This window comes from Symphalangus syndactylus, chromosome 18, assembly GCF_028878055.3.
Source record: "Symphalangus syndactylus isolate Jambi chromosome 18, NHGRI_mSymSyn1-v2.1_pri, whole genome shotgun sequence".
NCBI classification, from domain to species: domain Eukaryota; kingdom Metazoa; phylum Chordata; class Mammalia; order Primates; family Hylobatidae; genus Symphalangus; species Symphalangus syndactylus.
Window position 1 is genome coordinate 55,303,768 of NC_072440.2, and position 14,639 is coordinate 55,318,406.

Below are 14,639 nucleotides of genomic sequence, written 5' to 3' on the forward strand. Positions count from 1 at the left end.
AGGTTGATGTGGATCACTTGAACCTGGGAGGTCGAGGCTGCAGTGAGATCATACTACTGCATTTCAGCCTGAGCGACAGAGCTAGAACCCTGTCTCTTCAGAAAACCAGCAACCCCCCGCCCCGTGATGACCATAGGTCCCAAGTCTCAGAATTATATTTCGTGTATTTAAAATTGGATATATAACTGTCTTAGTCCATACTGTTTTGCCGTAACAAAATATCACAGACTGAGTAATTTATGAAGAATGTATTTCTCCTAGTTCTTCAGACTGGAAAATTCAGTATCAGAGTGCCAGCATCTGGTGAGGGCTGTTGTGTGGCACCTTGTCATCCCATGGCAGGAGGCAGGAGGACGAGAAAGGTGAGAGGAAGTGGGCAAGGTGGCAAAACTCACTTTTATAAGGAAATCACTTTCTTGATAACAGCCCCACTCCCAAGATGGCATTAATCCATTCAGAGCCCTCCTGACCCAGTCACCTCTTGTTGGTGATTATACAGAAAATTTTATGTACAATTTCAGTGTGTGTGTGTGTGTCTGTGAATGTGGTAGTTTCCTGTGATTGAATCAATTCAATCAGCATCTTATGGACCTGTGATAGTTGGAAGTTACACAAGCAGAAAGGCAGCTGTGGCATCTGAAGACATACTATGTGCCAGGCTCTGTGTTATGTGCTGGCCCCACCTCCCTACACTGTTGCATTGGGAATTAGCTTTCTAGTACCTGAACTTTGGGGGACACACTGAGACCAGCAGTACTTTTCATGGTCCTCATGTTTACCTGCCATTCAACACACACCACCCTTCTAATACTAGGAGTTGAGAATCAGAAGGGAAAGAATTCGTTTCCACGGGGTCATTTCTCCCAGGGCTGATGAAGTATTCTTGGCCCACGACAGCGCGTCATCACTGTCTCTCCCCGAGCAGGGGGGATGATTACTGCCAGTTCTTTATCTTGGGACCTCTTTCCCATGATGGACAGCATACAGCGCATCCTCTTTTGATGATAACATTGTTTTTTTCAGTAAGAATCCAATTGTCTTTTCTTCATTATAATCCTACCCAGGCTGTTCCTAATTGTCCTACCTTTCCAGATTTCTTCTTGATTGGATTTCAAGCATATCTGGAAATCTTCATTCACACGTTCACCTTAGCATTTCTTCCTTGGTGGTGACCTGCATGTTGCCGGAGTCCTGTGCTGTTGCCCTCTTCTCTTGCATACCTGCTAGCTCCTCCTGGCCTTTTAGCCGTTGCTGTTCTCATAGCAGCATGCCTGTGCCGTGGTATCCATCACATTGCATGGAAAAGGTTACTGGTTTTTTGCCTTTCCTCCCTTCTAGATCTTTGCTATTTGAGGGCAGGGTCCTCTTTTTCTTCTTTATGTCCCCAGCACATAACACAGAGCCTGGCGCATAGTATGTCTTCAGATGCCACAGCTGTCTTTCTGCTTGTGTGGCTTCCCACTATCACAGGTCCTAAGATGCTGAGCTGATTGAATTGATTCAATCACAGGAACCTAACACACTCACAGACACACACTGAAATTGTATATGAAATTTTCTATGGGCCAGGCATGGTGGCTCACGCCTGTAATCCCAACACTTTGGGAGGCTGAGGCAGGCAGATCATTTGAGGTTAGGAGTTTGAGACCAGCCTGACCAACATGGTGAAACCCCATCTCTACTAAAAATAAAAAAAAAATAGCTGGGCGTGGTGGTGCACGACCGTAGTCCCAGCTACTCGGGTGGCTGAGGCTGGAGAATTGCTTGAACTTAAAGGGTGGAGCTTGCAGTGAGCCGAGATAGCGCCACTGCACTCCAGCCTGGGTGACAGAGCAAGACTCCGTCTCAAAAAAAAAAAAAAAAAAATTCTGTCTATGCACATTTTCATTATTCTTACACAGGAGACCAGGGCACAATCATGTTAAGAGCAACCAGACCTAGGACATCGGAAGATGAAGTCCCACGTTAAACTTCTAGGACCTTATCTCTGGCATCACTCACCATCCCCCCACCTTTTATCTCCCCTATTTCTGTTTATCCGTTAAAGATACTATAATCTTTTCTTTTCCTGGACAGAATTAAAACTTACCTAGAATTTTCCTTGTCCGTTTTTCTCCACCTACAGTTAGTTACAAAACCCCATTGACTGTGTGTCTGAAACTGTTCTTTCATAATTTCTTTCCATTTCCACTGTCATTTCTAGCACTGGCCCCGTCACCTCTTCCCAGACTAGACCAGAGTTCTTCTCGCCCTCCAGTCTGTCTGCCTAACGGTGTGTTCTGCAGACCACATCCAAATTAACCTTCCAAGTTTGATTATTCTTTCTTTTCTTTGTTCAAAAGTCTTTGTTGACTCTCCAGTACTTAACACAATTTCCAACTAATTCAGCAGTGATCTCCTAGTAGCAGAGAATGATGACTCCAAACCTCAGAGGCCTGGAGCTATATTCCAAAGCCGCTCTGAACATAAATTCTCTAATGACATCTCCCATTTTATCTGTAAGAGTCATGCAAGTATTTAAGGTAAAAATATCGTCCCAAACAACAAGCAACAGCAATACAAAGTCAAAGTAAAACTCTAGGAACCTGTGCCATTTTTACCCTGTGGCTTTTTATATTCCAGCCACACACCGTGGAACCCAGGGAACACTCACATCCTAATTGGAAAGTTGGGTCTAGCGATGAAGTCCAGATGACTCCATCTGGTATCTGAGGCTGTCTGTGGTCAGCTGCGAACCTGCTTTTCCAGATTTTGTCTCTGGCCATGCTTGTCCAGTATACTAGTCACCTAGTATAATTGTTCTAGTCACCTAGGAAATTGTGTTAGGTACCAGGGAGACACCAAAGACTTTTGAACAAAGAAAGGATCATCAAAATGGATTAGTCAAACCTAGAACATGTTGCATAGTTTCCAACTTTCGCAGTGCTCAGGAATTGCTAATATGAGTGTAGGGTTTTTTGTTCTTGTTGTTTTTTGTTTGTTTGTTTTTTTCTGAGACACTCTGGCTCTGTTGCCCAGGTTAGAATGCAATGGGTGTGATCTCGGCTCACTGCAACCTCTGCCTCCCGGGTTCAGGTGATTCTCCTGCCTCAGTCTCCCCAGTAGTTGGGATTACAGGCACCCACCACCACTCCTGGCTAAATTTTTGCATTTTAGTAGAGACACGGTTTCACCATTTTGGCCAGGTGGGTCTCGAATTCCTGACCTCAGGTGATCCACCCGCCTCAGCCTCCCAAAGTGCTGGGATTACAGGTGTGAGCCACCATGCCTGGCCATGTGGACGTTTTTTTATGGGAGAAGACTTTCATGGAACTTCTTCTTAGCCTTTTTTAACTTCTGGAGACAGTTTTAGTAATTTACACATTTTCAGAAAACCCTATTCTAGATTTACACATGTATTGGTATAATTAGTATTTTCCAGTTAACCTAACATTTAGAGTTGTAGTCATATTTGAGGGGAGGAGCTATTTTGGTTTCCTTTCTGTGTTACTCAGCATCGAGCCAGTGACACAGCTGTTTGATGCAAGGCTGAGAGGAGTGACATGGTTGCAGCAAAGCAGCAACACGGACCTGGCCAGCCTTTGGGGACTCCTGGGATCCATCTCTTGGCCAACTGAAAATGTTATATAGCTGGTTTCAGGACCTCACCATTATACCCACTTGAGCTGATTTATACTTTACAGTGTAAATTGGCATGGGGCATGCCTTTGGGATTAAATTAATTTATACCAAGTTAGAAAGCATCAGCTGTCAAAGTCAGGGGAGCCTTCTGGAGGCCAGTGTACTTTTTTTCTTTCTGTATTCTGAGCCCACACTCCAGGCATTCTCTCTTGGATAGCAGCTGGGACAGTCCTTCAAGAGGCCTGCTTTGCATCTCCTTTGTGTCCGTGCGGTTCCGGGTTCTATACAGAAGCCAGATCTTTAACAGAGATACTACGTAGTAGTTGGTCCCTGTGCAAATTAGGAAGATTTGTAACCCTCTTACGTAAAATACAACAAACATGATTTTTTTTCTTTAAACATTTTCCCCCTCCTTAAATATACTCAAAGGAATTACAGTGACCGAATGACAGTAGTACAGATCTGTGATCTCGATCCTTAATCAGAAGTTGAAGAAAAGAGTTTCTCTCTTTACTACCTCTTTAGCGAAAGATTAATGAAAATTTATACAGGGATTAGAAACACATCAAACAAGAAAAGGTACCTGTAATGTTATTTAAGAAAAGGTGTGTTAAATGGGTTGTTAGGGTTACAATAAAGGCATTTAGCAATATCCTGCATATGTCACTTGACTGTCTCCAGTCTGGAAATTATCTTAGCGTATTAGGCAGGCAGGACTTGCCGAAGTGCAGAATGGTAAACTGCTTTTCTTAAGAGGTATGTAAAGGCACTGTTTCTTCTGCTTGTTCCCGCTGCTGTGAGAGGCTGGGGCTAGTCCCCTTGCTCACTTCTGAGTTCTTTTCCCAGCAGCCACTGCACGGCTCGAAAGATTTGTCGTTGAGGGTGGAGAAGGTGGAAGGATGTTGAACAGACTTTTCCCTAATGAGCTGTGATGCCAGCTGCAAAGGCGGCAAATCCTGTTACTCCCTTCAGCTACTCTCTGAAGCTGCAGAGGGGCAGTGGTAACTGGTCTCCCTGCCCTATGCTGATTAGCTGCCTTTTCTGCTGTTTTTTCCCCCCTTCCTCTTCTGTCCCAGAGCATCTTGGCAAAGTTCAGATTTCTGTGCTCACAGCTCAATGCTCACAGTGAAAAGGAAATACAAAAGAGGAGGAGAGAAAGTGAGAAGAAAAGAGAGAAAAGGTTGGGGTGGAGATTTTTAGTAGAGTCCCTTATTGCCTTAGTCTAAGACCTAAGCTCTTGGTTGAAACTTTAAGTGGTAAAGCTTTGTAAGTAGTAACCTGGATTTCCAGATAGTTCTTGCAGATAGTTTTATTGGCACATGAACACAGCAGGCCGTATATTAAAAGCATTTGAATTTCTATCGTTTAGAAACCTCTGAATTTTGAAAAGGACACTTTGCTGTTTTTCCACAAGCTATCATTGTGAGGAAGATGAAATAATTGTAAGATAAATGTTTTCATGTGGCATTTACTGTGTGCCATTGCTTCCTTTAATCATTACAACTCTTGAAAACAGACACTTTTAATGTGAAAAATAATTTATTGTAGTAAACACATTTTAAAGTGGTCAGTTCAGTAATATTAAGTAGATTCACATTGTTGTCAAAGAGATACCCAAAACTTTTTCGTCTTCCAAATGCCAGCCGTATATCTGAAACACCATACCCATTAAAATAATGGAGAAACATTTTAACTGATTAGCCAACATTTTAACTGTTTGGCCATTTCTTTTGTTCAGCAGGATTAAAAATAGCTCTCCTGTTTCTTTCCTCGGCTGTTTTGTTAGAACATTCTGCCTCTATATTTCATCACAGGATGGTGAGAGCAGGGCTTGTATTTACTGTGCCTTGGTTTATCCATTTGGTACTAACTGGGGGGGTTTATAGTTACTAAAGGGAAAGGGAAAAGGCTTTGCTCTCCAGGGATTCATCACCTATTCTTGGTTCTCATCTTTACTGATTCTGCATTTTAAGTTCTGCTGAGCTCCAGGAGTAAGTTCAGCGATGTCTTCATCACCTCACAAGTTAGCTTGGACCTGCAAATTTTTTGGTGGGTTTTCTGGGTGGCTTCTGGCACAGTAAACATAATATAGAATTTTATTTAAAAAGCAATTTTACATTTTGAACCCTGTTTTTAATGACTTCATGAGTTAGTTACTATATTCCAGGGATGGTGAAATGGGGAATATGGTAGGTAAGGGAGAAGGGTTGGAATATTTAATAAATGACGCAGAGTTCCTCTCCCTACGTGTGTCCTTTGAGGGACCATTTAAGCCCATTCGGTTCTCCTTGGAAGAGCTAGTCCAGCATCCCTGATACTCTCCTTTCTATTGTGTTAGAAGAAAAGGCATTCCTGACATTATTGCTATAATGTAGAAAACTTGTCTTGCCTCCTTGGAGGATAGTATTCTAGCTAGAACCTAGGCAGCGCTGGTGAAAATGGCCATGATAAAGGCGGAAGCCAGAAGAGGATGTCTGTGTGCCGAAGGCAGAGATGGAGAGAAAGGTAATTAAATTTCTTGGAAACCACATAGTAAAAGTGATCCTCTAAGGAGATGCCACATGAACCATATGGCAAACTTTATGCAGTCCCCTCCTTGGGAACACCCTCCCAGTTCTTAGCTTATCTTCTCAAATGTGGCCTTTGTTATTTATTTATTTCTGTAGAGATGGGGTCTCGCTATGTTCCTCAGGCTGGTCTTGAACTCCTGGCTTTAAGCAATCCTCCCATCTCAGCCTCCAGTGTTGCCTTTATTATTTAATTTGGTACTTCCATGCTTAAAAAAATCTTAGGAGAAATCAGTTAGTACAGACCGTAGCACCTTTAATCACGATCCGATTGTGCTCTTAGTTTATGATGGCAGGAAAGGGAACAGAACAGGACGTGTAGAAACATGGGGATGCATGGACGCCACAGTGACAGCGAGCACTGGTGGGAGCAGTGTGGGGGATCTTGGCTGGGAAGACTTTGCAGATAAAGTTTCTCCTGTAAAGAACTGCAGTACAGTTTGGCAGAGGGACAGGATTTCCGCCTAGGGAGAATGATACATGTGAGGGCTCTTAGAGAAAAGACACAGTGGTTGGGGCAGGTCACTGTAATTGTAGAAACCATCAGGCCTTTCTAGAATGGAGAACATTGGCGGCGGGGAGCAGCTTGGTTGTGGGAAGAACACTGTACTCGGTGACCTGGGTTTCCACTCAGCTCTGTCACTGATTTGCTGAGTGCCCTTGGAGAAGCCAGTTAACCTTTCTGGACCTAGTTTATCTTGCTGTTGTTGTTTTTTTCTCCCTTAAAAGAGACAGGGTCTTGCTGTGTGGCCCAGGCTGGTCTCAAACTCCTGGGCTCAGTGATCCTCCTACCTCAGCCTCCCAAGTATGTGGGACCGTAGGCATGCACCACCACACCCGGCTCGTTTCTGCATCTTTAAATTGAGAGAATGGAAATACGTGATCTGTAGTTTCATTTCCGGCTCTGGCTGATTCTGACTTCCCTATCAAATGAGATTGGCCTGGGACTTTCGGCATTGAAGATTTTGCTTCTGTTATAAGTCACTGGGAGGCTTGCCCAGTGCCCAGCTTAAAACATCAGCCATTCAAGTCTTCCCTCGCCTCGGCTGGCCTTTACTTCTGGCAGATCTTGAATTCCTATTTCTCCTTTCTCTCATTTAGTAAGTCGTTCAGAACCTTCCTCTTGTGCTGTTGCTTGGGCTAACATCATCCCTCCCACCCTCCACCACTAGAATTCCTTGTATATACACAGCAGCTAGATGAGTCTCACTTTGCCTCTCCTCTATAGAAATAAACTGAGGTAGATCTCCATTGTCTCCCGAAGAAAGGCCAAACTCATTAGCTGGGTATTCAGGATCGCCTGTCAATCTCAGCTAACATTACTCCCCTTCACATAATCTACAGAATAGTTAAACTGAACCTAATATCCTCCTGCACCTGGTCGTGCCCTGCCTCTCTCTCCATTGTCACTCGGTCACAATTACCATCTCACGAAATCTCCCAGGCTTCCACAGCAGAAGTAACCCTTTTCTTCTCAGCTCCCATAGCGTATTTTCTGTACCTGCTAGTCCTGATTGATTTGTGTTTTTTGTTTGTTTGAGACAGTGTCTCACTCTGTCGCCCAGGCTGGAGTACGCTGGCACGATCTCATTTCACTGCAATCTCCGCCTCCTGGGTTCAAGCGATTCTTGTGTCTCAGCCTTAGAAGCTGGGATCACAGGTGCGTGCCACCATGCCTGGCTAATTTTTGTATTTGTAGTAGAGACAGGGTATGACCATGTTGGCTAGGCTGGTCTCGATCTCTTGACCTCAAGTGAGCCACCATGCCTGGCCAGAGCCATATTATTTCTATATAAGAAGCAAACCACCCCGTTTTGTGTCTGCTATCATGTAATTGCTGTTAAGATCAGAACTTGCATCTTAGGCACATCTCGTACTTTTCAGAACCGTTAATAAGATTGTCAGAAGTTTGGTTTTTCTGGGGATTACTGATCTGGTTATGAGCAAGTCAAGCCGTAGGGAGCAGACTCTTGGGAAATGGTTTGCATGCAGGAGATTGCATCCTGGTTGAAAGAATGTGGGCAAACTTTTCTAGTAGGAGACTTGATGGCCTAGAAAATGTTCTGTCATCTAAGAAAATACCTGCTTATTTTGGGGGTGTTGAGAAGGGAAATAGGATCTCCTAAAGTTCCCCACCACCACTTTTTGTCCAGTGGCCCCTTTCCAAACAATTCCTTGTTGGAATACCGTGTCGAGGCAAGCTGAACCCCAAGGAAAGCAAAGACATTCACACAGACGTTACCTCATTCTGTTTAGATGATGTAAGATTAGCCTTGGATCTCACAATCACCTTTCATCAGCCATGTAGGTGTGGCGTCCCAAAATAAAAATTGTCATTATCACTTACTAACAAAGGCCGTTCAAAATACAGTGGTTCTTTAAAGCTGTTGCAGATTGTTTATCTCTTGAGAAGGTTGAGTAAATGACAAATGCTCGATAAACAATTACATGAGCGCTCCTTTCCTCTCTTTTGCGATTAAAATAGAAAGCAGTACAGCACGTTTGTATTTATACTCGATTATATATAATCAGAGTTAAGCTCATTAATTATGCAGCTAGCATTGATTTATCACAAAGAGTTATGTGTGTTTCTTCTCACGTGCAGGTAAGAGGAATGGGGTTGGGGAGGGAGTAGTGAGATAAATAAAACCCTGGGAAAAAGAAAACGTGGAATCCGGTTGCTCTTCTCACAGTAGCCAGAAGGAAGGGCAGAGCTGATCTCTGGCAAGCCCTTCTGCTGCTGGGACCATTCAGTTCTTGGGGCTTGTGCTGGTGGTAGGGAGGGGCGTGTATTTTAAGATATCTCTGATTTCTCAACTTGCCTCTCTCCCTCCCTCAGGAGTTAGAAGCTGCTCTTCATAGAGATGACGTGGAGTTTATCAGTGACCTGATTGCCTGCCTGCTTCAGGGCTGCTATCAACGAAGAGATATCACGTGAGTAATTCTGATCTTTCTAAGCATTTCTTGCATGGAGAACCAATTAACCAGCCATAGTGATGTTTCCTGTCTCCTGTGACAAACCAGAACCGATCGTTAGCCATCATGGGACAGTGTAGATGGAGGACGTACACGTGAATTTCCAGGCTGTGTTTGGCTCATTCTGCAGTTGGGTTTTTATTCCATCATAATCTTTGAGTTTATTTCATTCTCACAAATCCGTATCGCTTACTCTTGGATACCCCAGCTAACATATTTTAGTGTAGAATTTCTTCTTATATTTGCCTTTTTCTGATTTTGCAGTATTGGTAAAGTATTGCCTAAGAAATCAAAACTAGTTTTTATTACCTTTCTGTCATTTGAGTATCTCCTGTAGTTTACATAGCTAGCAGCAGTGATGTAATTAACTTGGAGCCGAAGCACCCTTACCCCTTAACTGCAAGGTGTAAACAGCTCTCCAGTGCCTTTGAGATGTATAGAGGCCATGGGGCGTGGTGGCTCACGCCTGTAATCCCAGCACTTTGGGAGGCTGAGGTCAGAAGTTCAAGACCAGCCTGGCCAACATGGTGAAACCCTGTCTCTACTAAAAATACAAAAAATTAGCTGGGCATGGTGGAGCGTGCCTGTAATCCCAGCTACTCGCGAGGCTGAGGCAGGAGAATTGCTTGAACCGGGACCTGGGAGGTGGAGGTTGCAGTGAGCCGAGATCGTGCTACTGCACTCCAGCCTGGGCTACAGTGTGAGACTCCACCTTAAAAAAAAAAAAAAAAAAAAAAAAGAAGAGATGTGTAGAGACGTTGAGCAGAATGTGATGTATGGAGACAAATAAAGGAGAGTCCTGATAGGACCTCTTGTTTTGATCATCACTTAATACACATTTCTTTGCTACGTGTCTTCATAGGACGGAACTACAGGGCAAACTCACAAAAAGGTGAGACGCAATGGGTTTCCCGGTCTCTTGCCCTCCGATGCCATATAGGGGGTTTGAGTTGTTATGGTTTGTCTTTCTTAGATAGGTAAAGATGGTATCTTTTTTTTTTTTTTTTTTTTTGGAGACAGTCTCACTGTCGCCCAGGCTGGAGTGCAGTGGCGTGATCTCGGCTCACTACAAGCTCTACCTCCCGGGTTCACGCCATTCTCCTGCCTCAGCCTCCCGAGTAGCTGGGACTACAGGCGCCCGCCACCACGCCAGACTAATTTTTTGTATTTTTAGTGGAAACGGGGTTTCACCGTGTTAGCCAGGATCGTCTCGATCTCCTGACCTCATGATCTGCCTGTCTCGGCCTCACAAAGTGCTGGGATTACAGACGTGAGCTACCGCGCCTGGCCACGTATCAAATATTTTTGTTCTAATGAATTCAGTCTGTTAGGGCTGGGAAACGATGCTTGTTGTTAATTTGCAGTAAAGTTGTATACAAGGTAAGAAGGAGATGTAAATGCTGTTTTTCTCAGGGTGGAAGTCTGCATTCTCTAGGGGAGAGTTATTGCTCCTGCACTAAGTATAATGACTTCTCCCCCTAGAATACCCAGATTGTATTTGTAAATACAAATAAATATAAGGTACAAATAAAATAAATATAAGGTATAATAAAATACACCTTAGAATGTTTTCTTCCGTTCTCTATTTAGGATGTAGACTTGGGAGTTTGTAATTTTTAAGCACTGTTGTATTCATACCTTGTGTCTAATTCCACATTTTCATAACCTGGAATTTTTTTTTCATTATAGCCATCAGTTTTCTTATAACCACATTTTCTCTAAATGTCATTGTCAATCCAGTCTGATAGCTGACAGTTATGTCTAGCTTTTAGCTGTTATAAACATATATAATGCATAGCTTTGTACCAAATTCACCAGGTTCCTGGAAGTACATCACTCAGTCAAAAGATATGCCCATTTAAGATCTTCGTTTTAAGCAAGCCTTAAAGGTTTTTGCCAGGTTTCCCGTCGCAGAGGTGGTTGTATTTTAGCCTTAAATGATCAGTGCGTGAGAGTGTCTGCTTGCATGATCCTTGTGAGCCCTCTGTACACAGACTAGTAGGTACTGGCAGCACAAACACTCACCAGGTCTCTTAGAGCTCACAGTTCTGACAGGGAGGTCCACGAATCATTATAGTAATGATTATATAGTTGCCAGTAAGTGCTTAGAAATAAAAATACAACATATTAACAGAGCATACAACCTGGGGTAAGAAAGTGACTTGTGAACTGAGCCTTCACATATGGGCTGTTTTCTCTCATAGGATATTCCTCCATGGCAGAGTTCATCCCTCTAATTTGTCCTTCTGTTTAAAATCGGTCTTAACTAATTCTGCTTGTTTGTTCTTCCAGATAGTGGTTACAAAGTTATGTCCTGTTCTTTAAGAACTCCCCTTATCTAATCATTCTAACTAGAATCAAATAAACCTATGAAGAAATTTGGGCAAAATTGACATCTCTACAATGTGGTCTTTTTTTTTTTTTTGGACAGGGTCTTGCTCTTTCACCCAGGCTGGAGTGCAGTGGCAGAATCCTGTCTGACTGTAGCCTCGACCTCCTGGGCTCTAGCAGTCCTCCCACCTCAGCCTCCTGAGTAGCTCAGTACAGGACTGCGCCACCATGCCCAGCTGATTTTTAGCAATTTTTTGTAGAGGCAAGGTCTGTGTTCCCCTGGCTGGTCTTGAACTCCTGGTGCCTTGGCCTCTCAAAGTGCTGGGATTACAGGTGTGAGCCACTGTGCCTTGCCCCTGCAAGTATTTATTAAATAATAGAATACCGTATCCCTGTATCTGTCTTTAATTTGCAGAGCTTATTGGCCTTGATTTTTTTCTTAAGTTAGTATTCTTTTGACTCTCTAGGATTATTATCTATCTCTTTTTTCAGTGTTAATACTCATGTCTACTTCAAGCTGTATTAGTTATCCACTGTTAAGTAACAAATTACCCTAAAACTTAGCAACTTTTAAAACCACAAAAAGTTGTAATCTTACAGTTTCTGTGGGTCAGGAACCTGGACAAACCACGACTGGTGTGTTTAGCTCGAGATGGCTTACAGGGCTGTGATCAAGGTACCAGTGACAGCAGTCATCTTGAAACTTATTACTCATGTATAATACACACACACACACACACACACAGAGAGAGAGAAGTGCTCATTTCCTAATTCTACAGCTCAATGAATTTTCACAAACTGAACACACCTGTGTAAAAAAGAACCTGGACAAGAAAGAACACTACAATCTACTTTACTTTTTTCCTTGAAGGGAATTGCCTAAAATGATGGTTCCATATGCAGTTACTGTGAATGTACACTCGTTCTTGTCCAAAGTTCTACTTTGATCTCATTCTAAAGAAAGAGAAATTTGGATAAGTAAATGTTTACCTGTTATGCCTCCAAGACTAAACTGTTAACATGCGGCTTAAAAAGTTACTTAATTTCGTCTGGGTGCAGTGGCTCATGCCTATAATCCCAGCACTTTGGGAGGCCGAGATAGGCAGATCACTTGAGGTCAGGAGTTCAAGAGCAGTCTGGCCAATGTGGTGAAACCCCATCTCTACTAAAAATACAAAAAAATTAGCCAGGTGTGGTGGCAGGCGCCTGTAGTCCCAGCTACTCGGGAGGCTGAGGCATGAGAATGGCGTTAACCTGGGAGGCTGAAGTTGCAGTGAGCCAAGATCATGTCATTGCACTCCAGCCTAGGTGACAGAGCGAGACTCCATCTCAAAAAAAAAAAAAAAAAAGTAACTTAATTTATTTGTGCATAATTCACCTCATCTATAAAATGGAATTAATGACAATATTTAGTAAAGTTATTATGAGGATTAAATGAAACAATTAGTGAGAGTAATCATGTATGCCTAGTTCCTCCAAAGGCTCAGCAGAAAACAGATTTTGACTCAAGCAACTGTATCCTTTTCCATTGTGGTTTGCATGTTTTAGAACAGGGGCCAGCAAATGTTTTTTGTAAAGGGCCAGATAGCCAATACAGGCATGCATCACATACTGTCATTTTGTTCAGTGGCAGACCTCACATACAACAGTGGTCACACGAGGTTGTGATAGAGATGAAAATTTTTATCCTCTAGAGATGTCGTTGCCCTTGTAACATGGTTGCACATGCATTACTCAAGTGGTTATGGCGATGCTGGTGTAAACAAACCTAGTGTGCTACCAGTCATATAAAGACATAGCACATACAGGCCAGGCATGGTGGCTCACGCCTGTAATCCCAGCACTTTGGGAGGCCGAGGCGGGCGGATCACGAGGTCAGGAGATCGAGACCATCCTGGCTAACACAGTGAAACCCCGTCTCTACTAAAGATACAAAAAAATAGCCTGGCGCGGTGGCGGCACCTGTAGTTCCAGCTATTCGGGAGGCTGAGGCAGGAGAATGGCATGAACCCAGGAGGCACAGCTTGCAGGGAGCCGAGATCACGCCACTGCACTCCAGCCTGGGCGACACAGTGAGACTCCGTCTCAAAAAAAAAAAAAAAAAAGGAGGGGAGGACATGGCATGGTGGCTCACGCCTGTAATCCCAGCACTTTGGGAGGCTGAGGCAGGTGGATCACAAGGTCAGAAGATCGAGACCATCCTGACTAACATGGTGAAACCCCGTCTCTACTAAAAATACAAAAAATTAGCCGGACGTGGTAGCAGGTGCCTGTAGTCCCAGCTACTCGGGAGGCTGAGGCAGGAGAATGGCGTGAACCCAGGAGGCAGAGCTTGCAGTGAGCCGAGATCATGCCACCGCACTCCTGCCTGGGTGACAGAGCAAGACAAGACATAGCACATACAGTCATGTACACTATGTAATACTTGATAGTAAACGACTCTTACTGGTTTCTGTATTTACTATGCCGTACTTTAAATCATTATCTTAGAGTGTATTCCTTCTAGTTTTGTTTAGTTTTTTTGACACGGGGTCTCACTCTGGCACCCAGGCTGGAGTGCAGTGGCGCAGTCTTGGCTCCATGCAATCTCCACCTCCTGGGCTCAAACGATCTTCCCACTTCAGCCTCCCAAGTAGCTGGGACTCCAGGCATGCACCACCAGGCCCGTCTAATTATTTCTTTATTTTGGGGTAGAGATAGGGTTTCATCATGTTGGCCAGGATGGTTTTGAACTCTTTTGAAACGGGGTCCTGCCTCAGCCTCCCCAGCAGCTGGGACTATAGGCGCCCACCACCACATCCGGCTAATTTTGTTTGTATTTTTAGTAGAGACAGGGTTTCACCGCGTTAGCCAGGATGGTCTCAATCTCCTGACCTCGTGATGCGCCCACCTTGGCCTCCCAAAGTGCTGGGATTATAGGCGTGAGCCACCGCGCTCGGCCTAGTTATTTTTAAAAAGTTAACTATAATATACAACAGCCTCAGGCAGGTCCTTCAGAAGAGATTCCACAAGAATCTCTGTCATTGTTACAGGAGATGACAGCACCGTGCATGTTACTACCTTGAAGACGTTCCAGTGGGACAAGATGTCGAGGTGGAAGACAGTAATATTGATGATCCTGACCCTATGTAGGCCTAGGCTGAT

General features: G+C 43.8%; 1 protein-coding gene across 5 annotated transcripts in view; it reads left to right on the forward strand.

Annotated features, from left to right (window-relative positions):
• The window catches only part of CECR2 (CECR2 histone acetyl-lysine reader), a 195,328-nt gene that overhangs the window by 105,227 nt on the left and 75,462 nt on the right, over window positions 1-14,639 (forward strand). For all 5 annotated transcript variants that reach the window (XM_055253237.2, XM_055253238.2, XM_055253240.2 and 2 more), the window contains exon 2: window positions 9,028-9,122. In XM_055253237.2, the coding sequence (XP_055109212.2) occupies window positions 9,028-9,122 (95 nt within the window). The remainder of the gene's footprint in view (window positions 1-9,027; window positions 9,123-14,639) is intronic.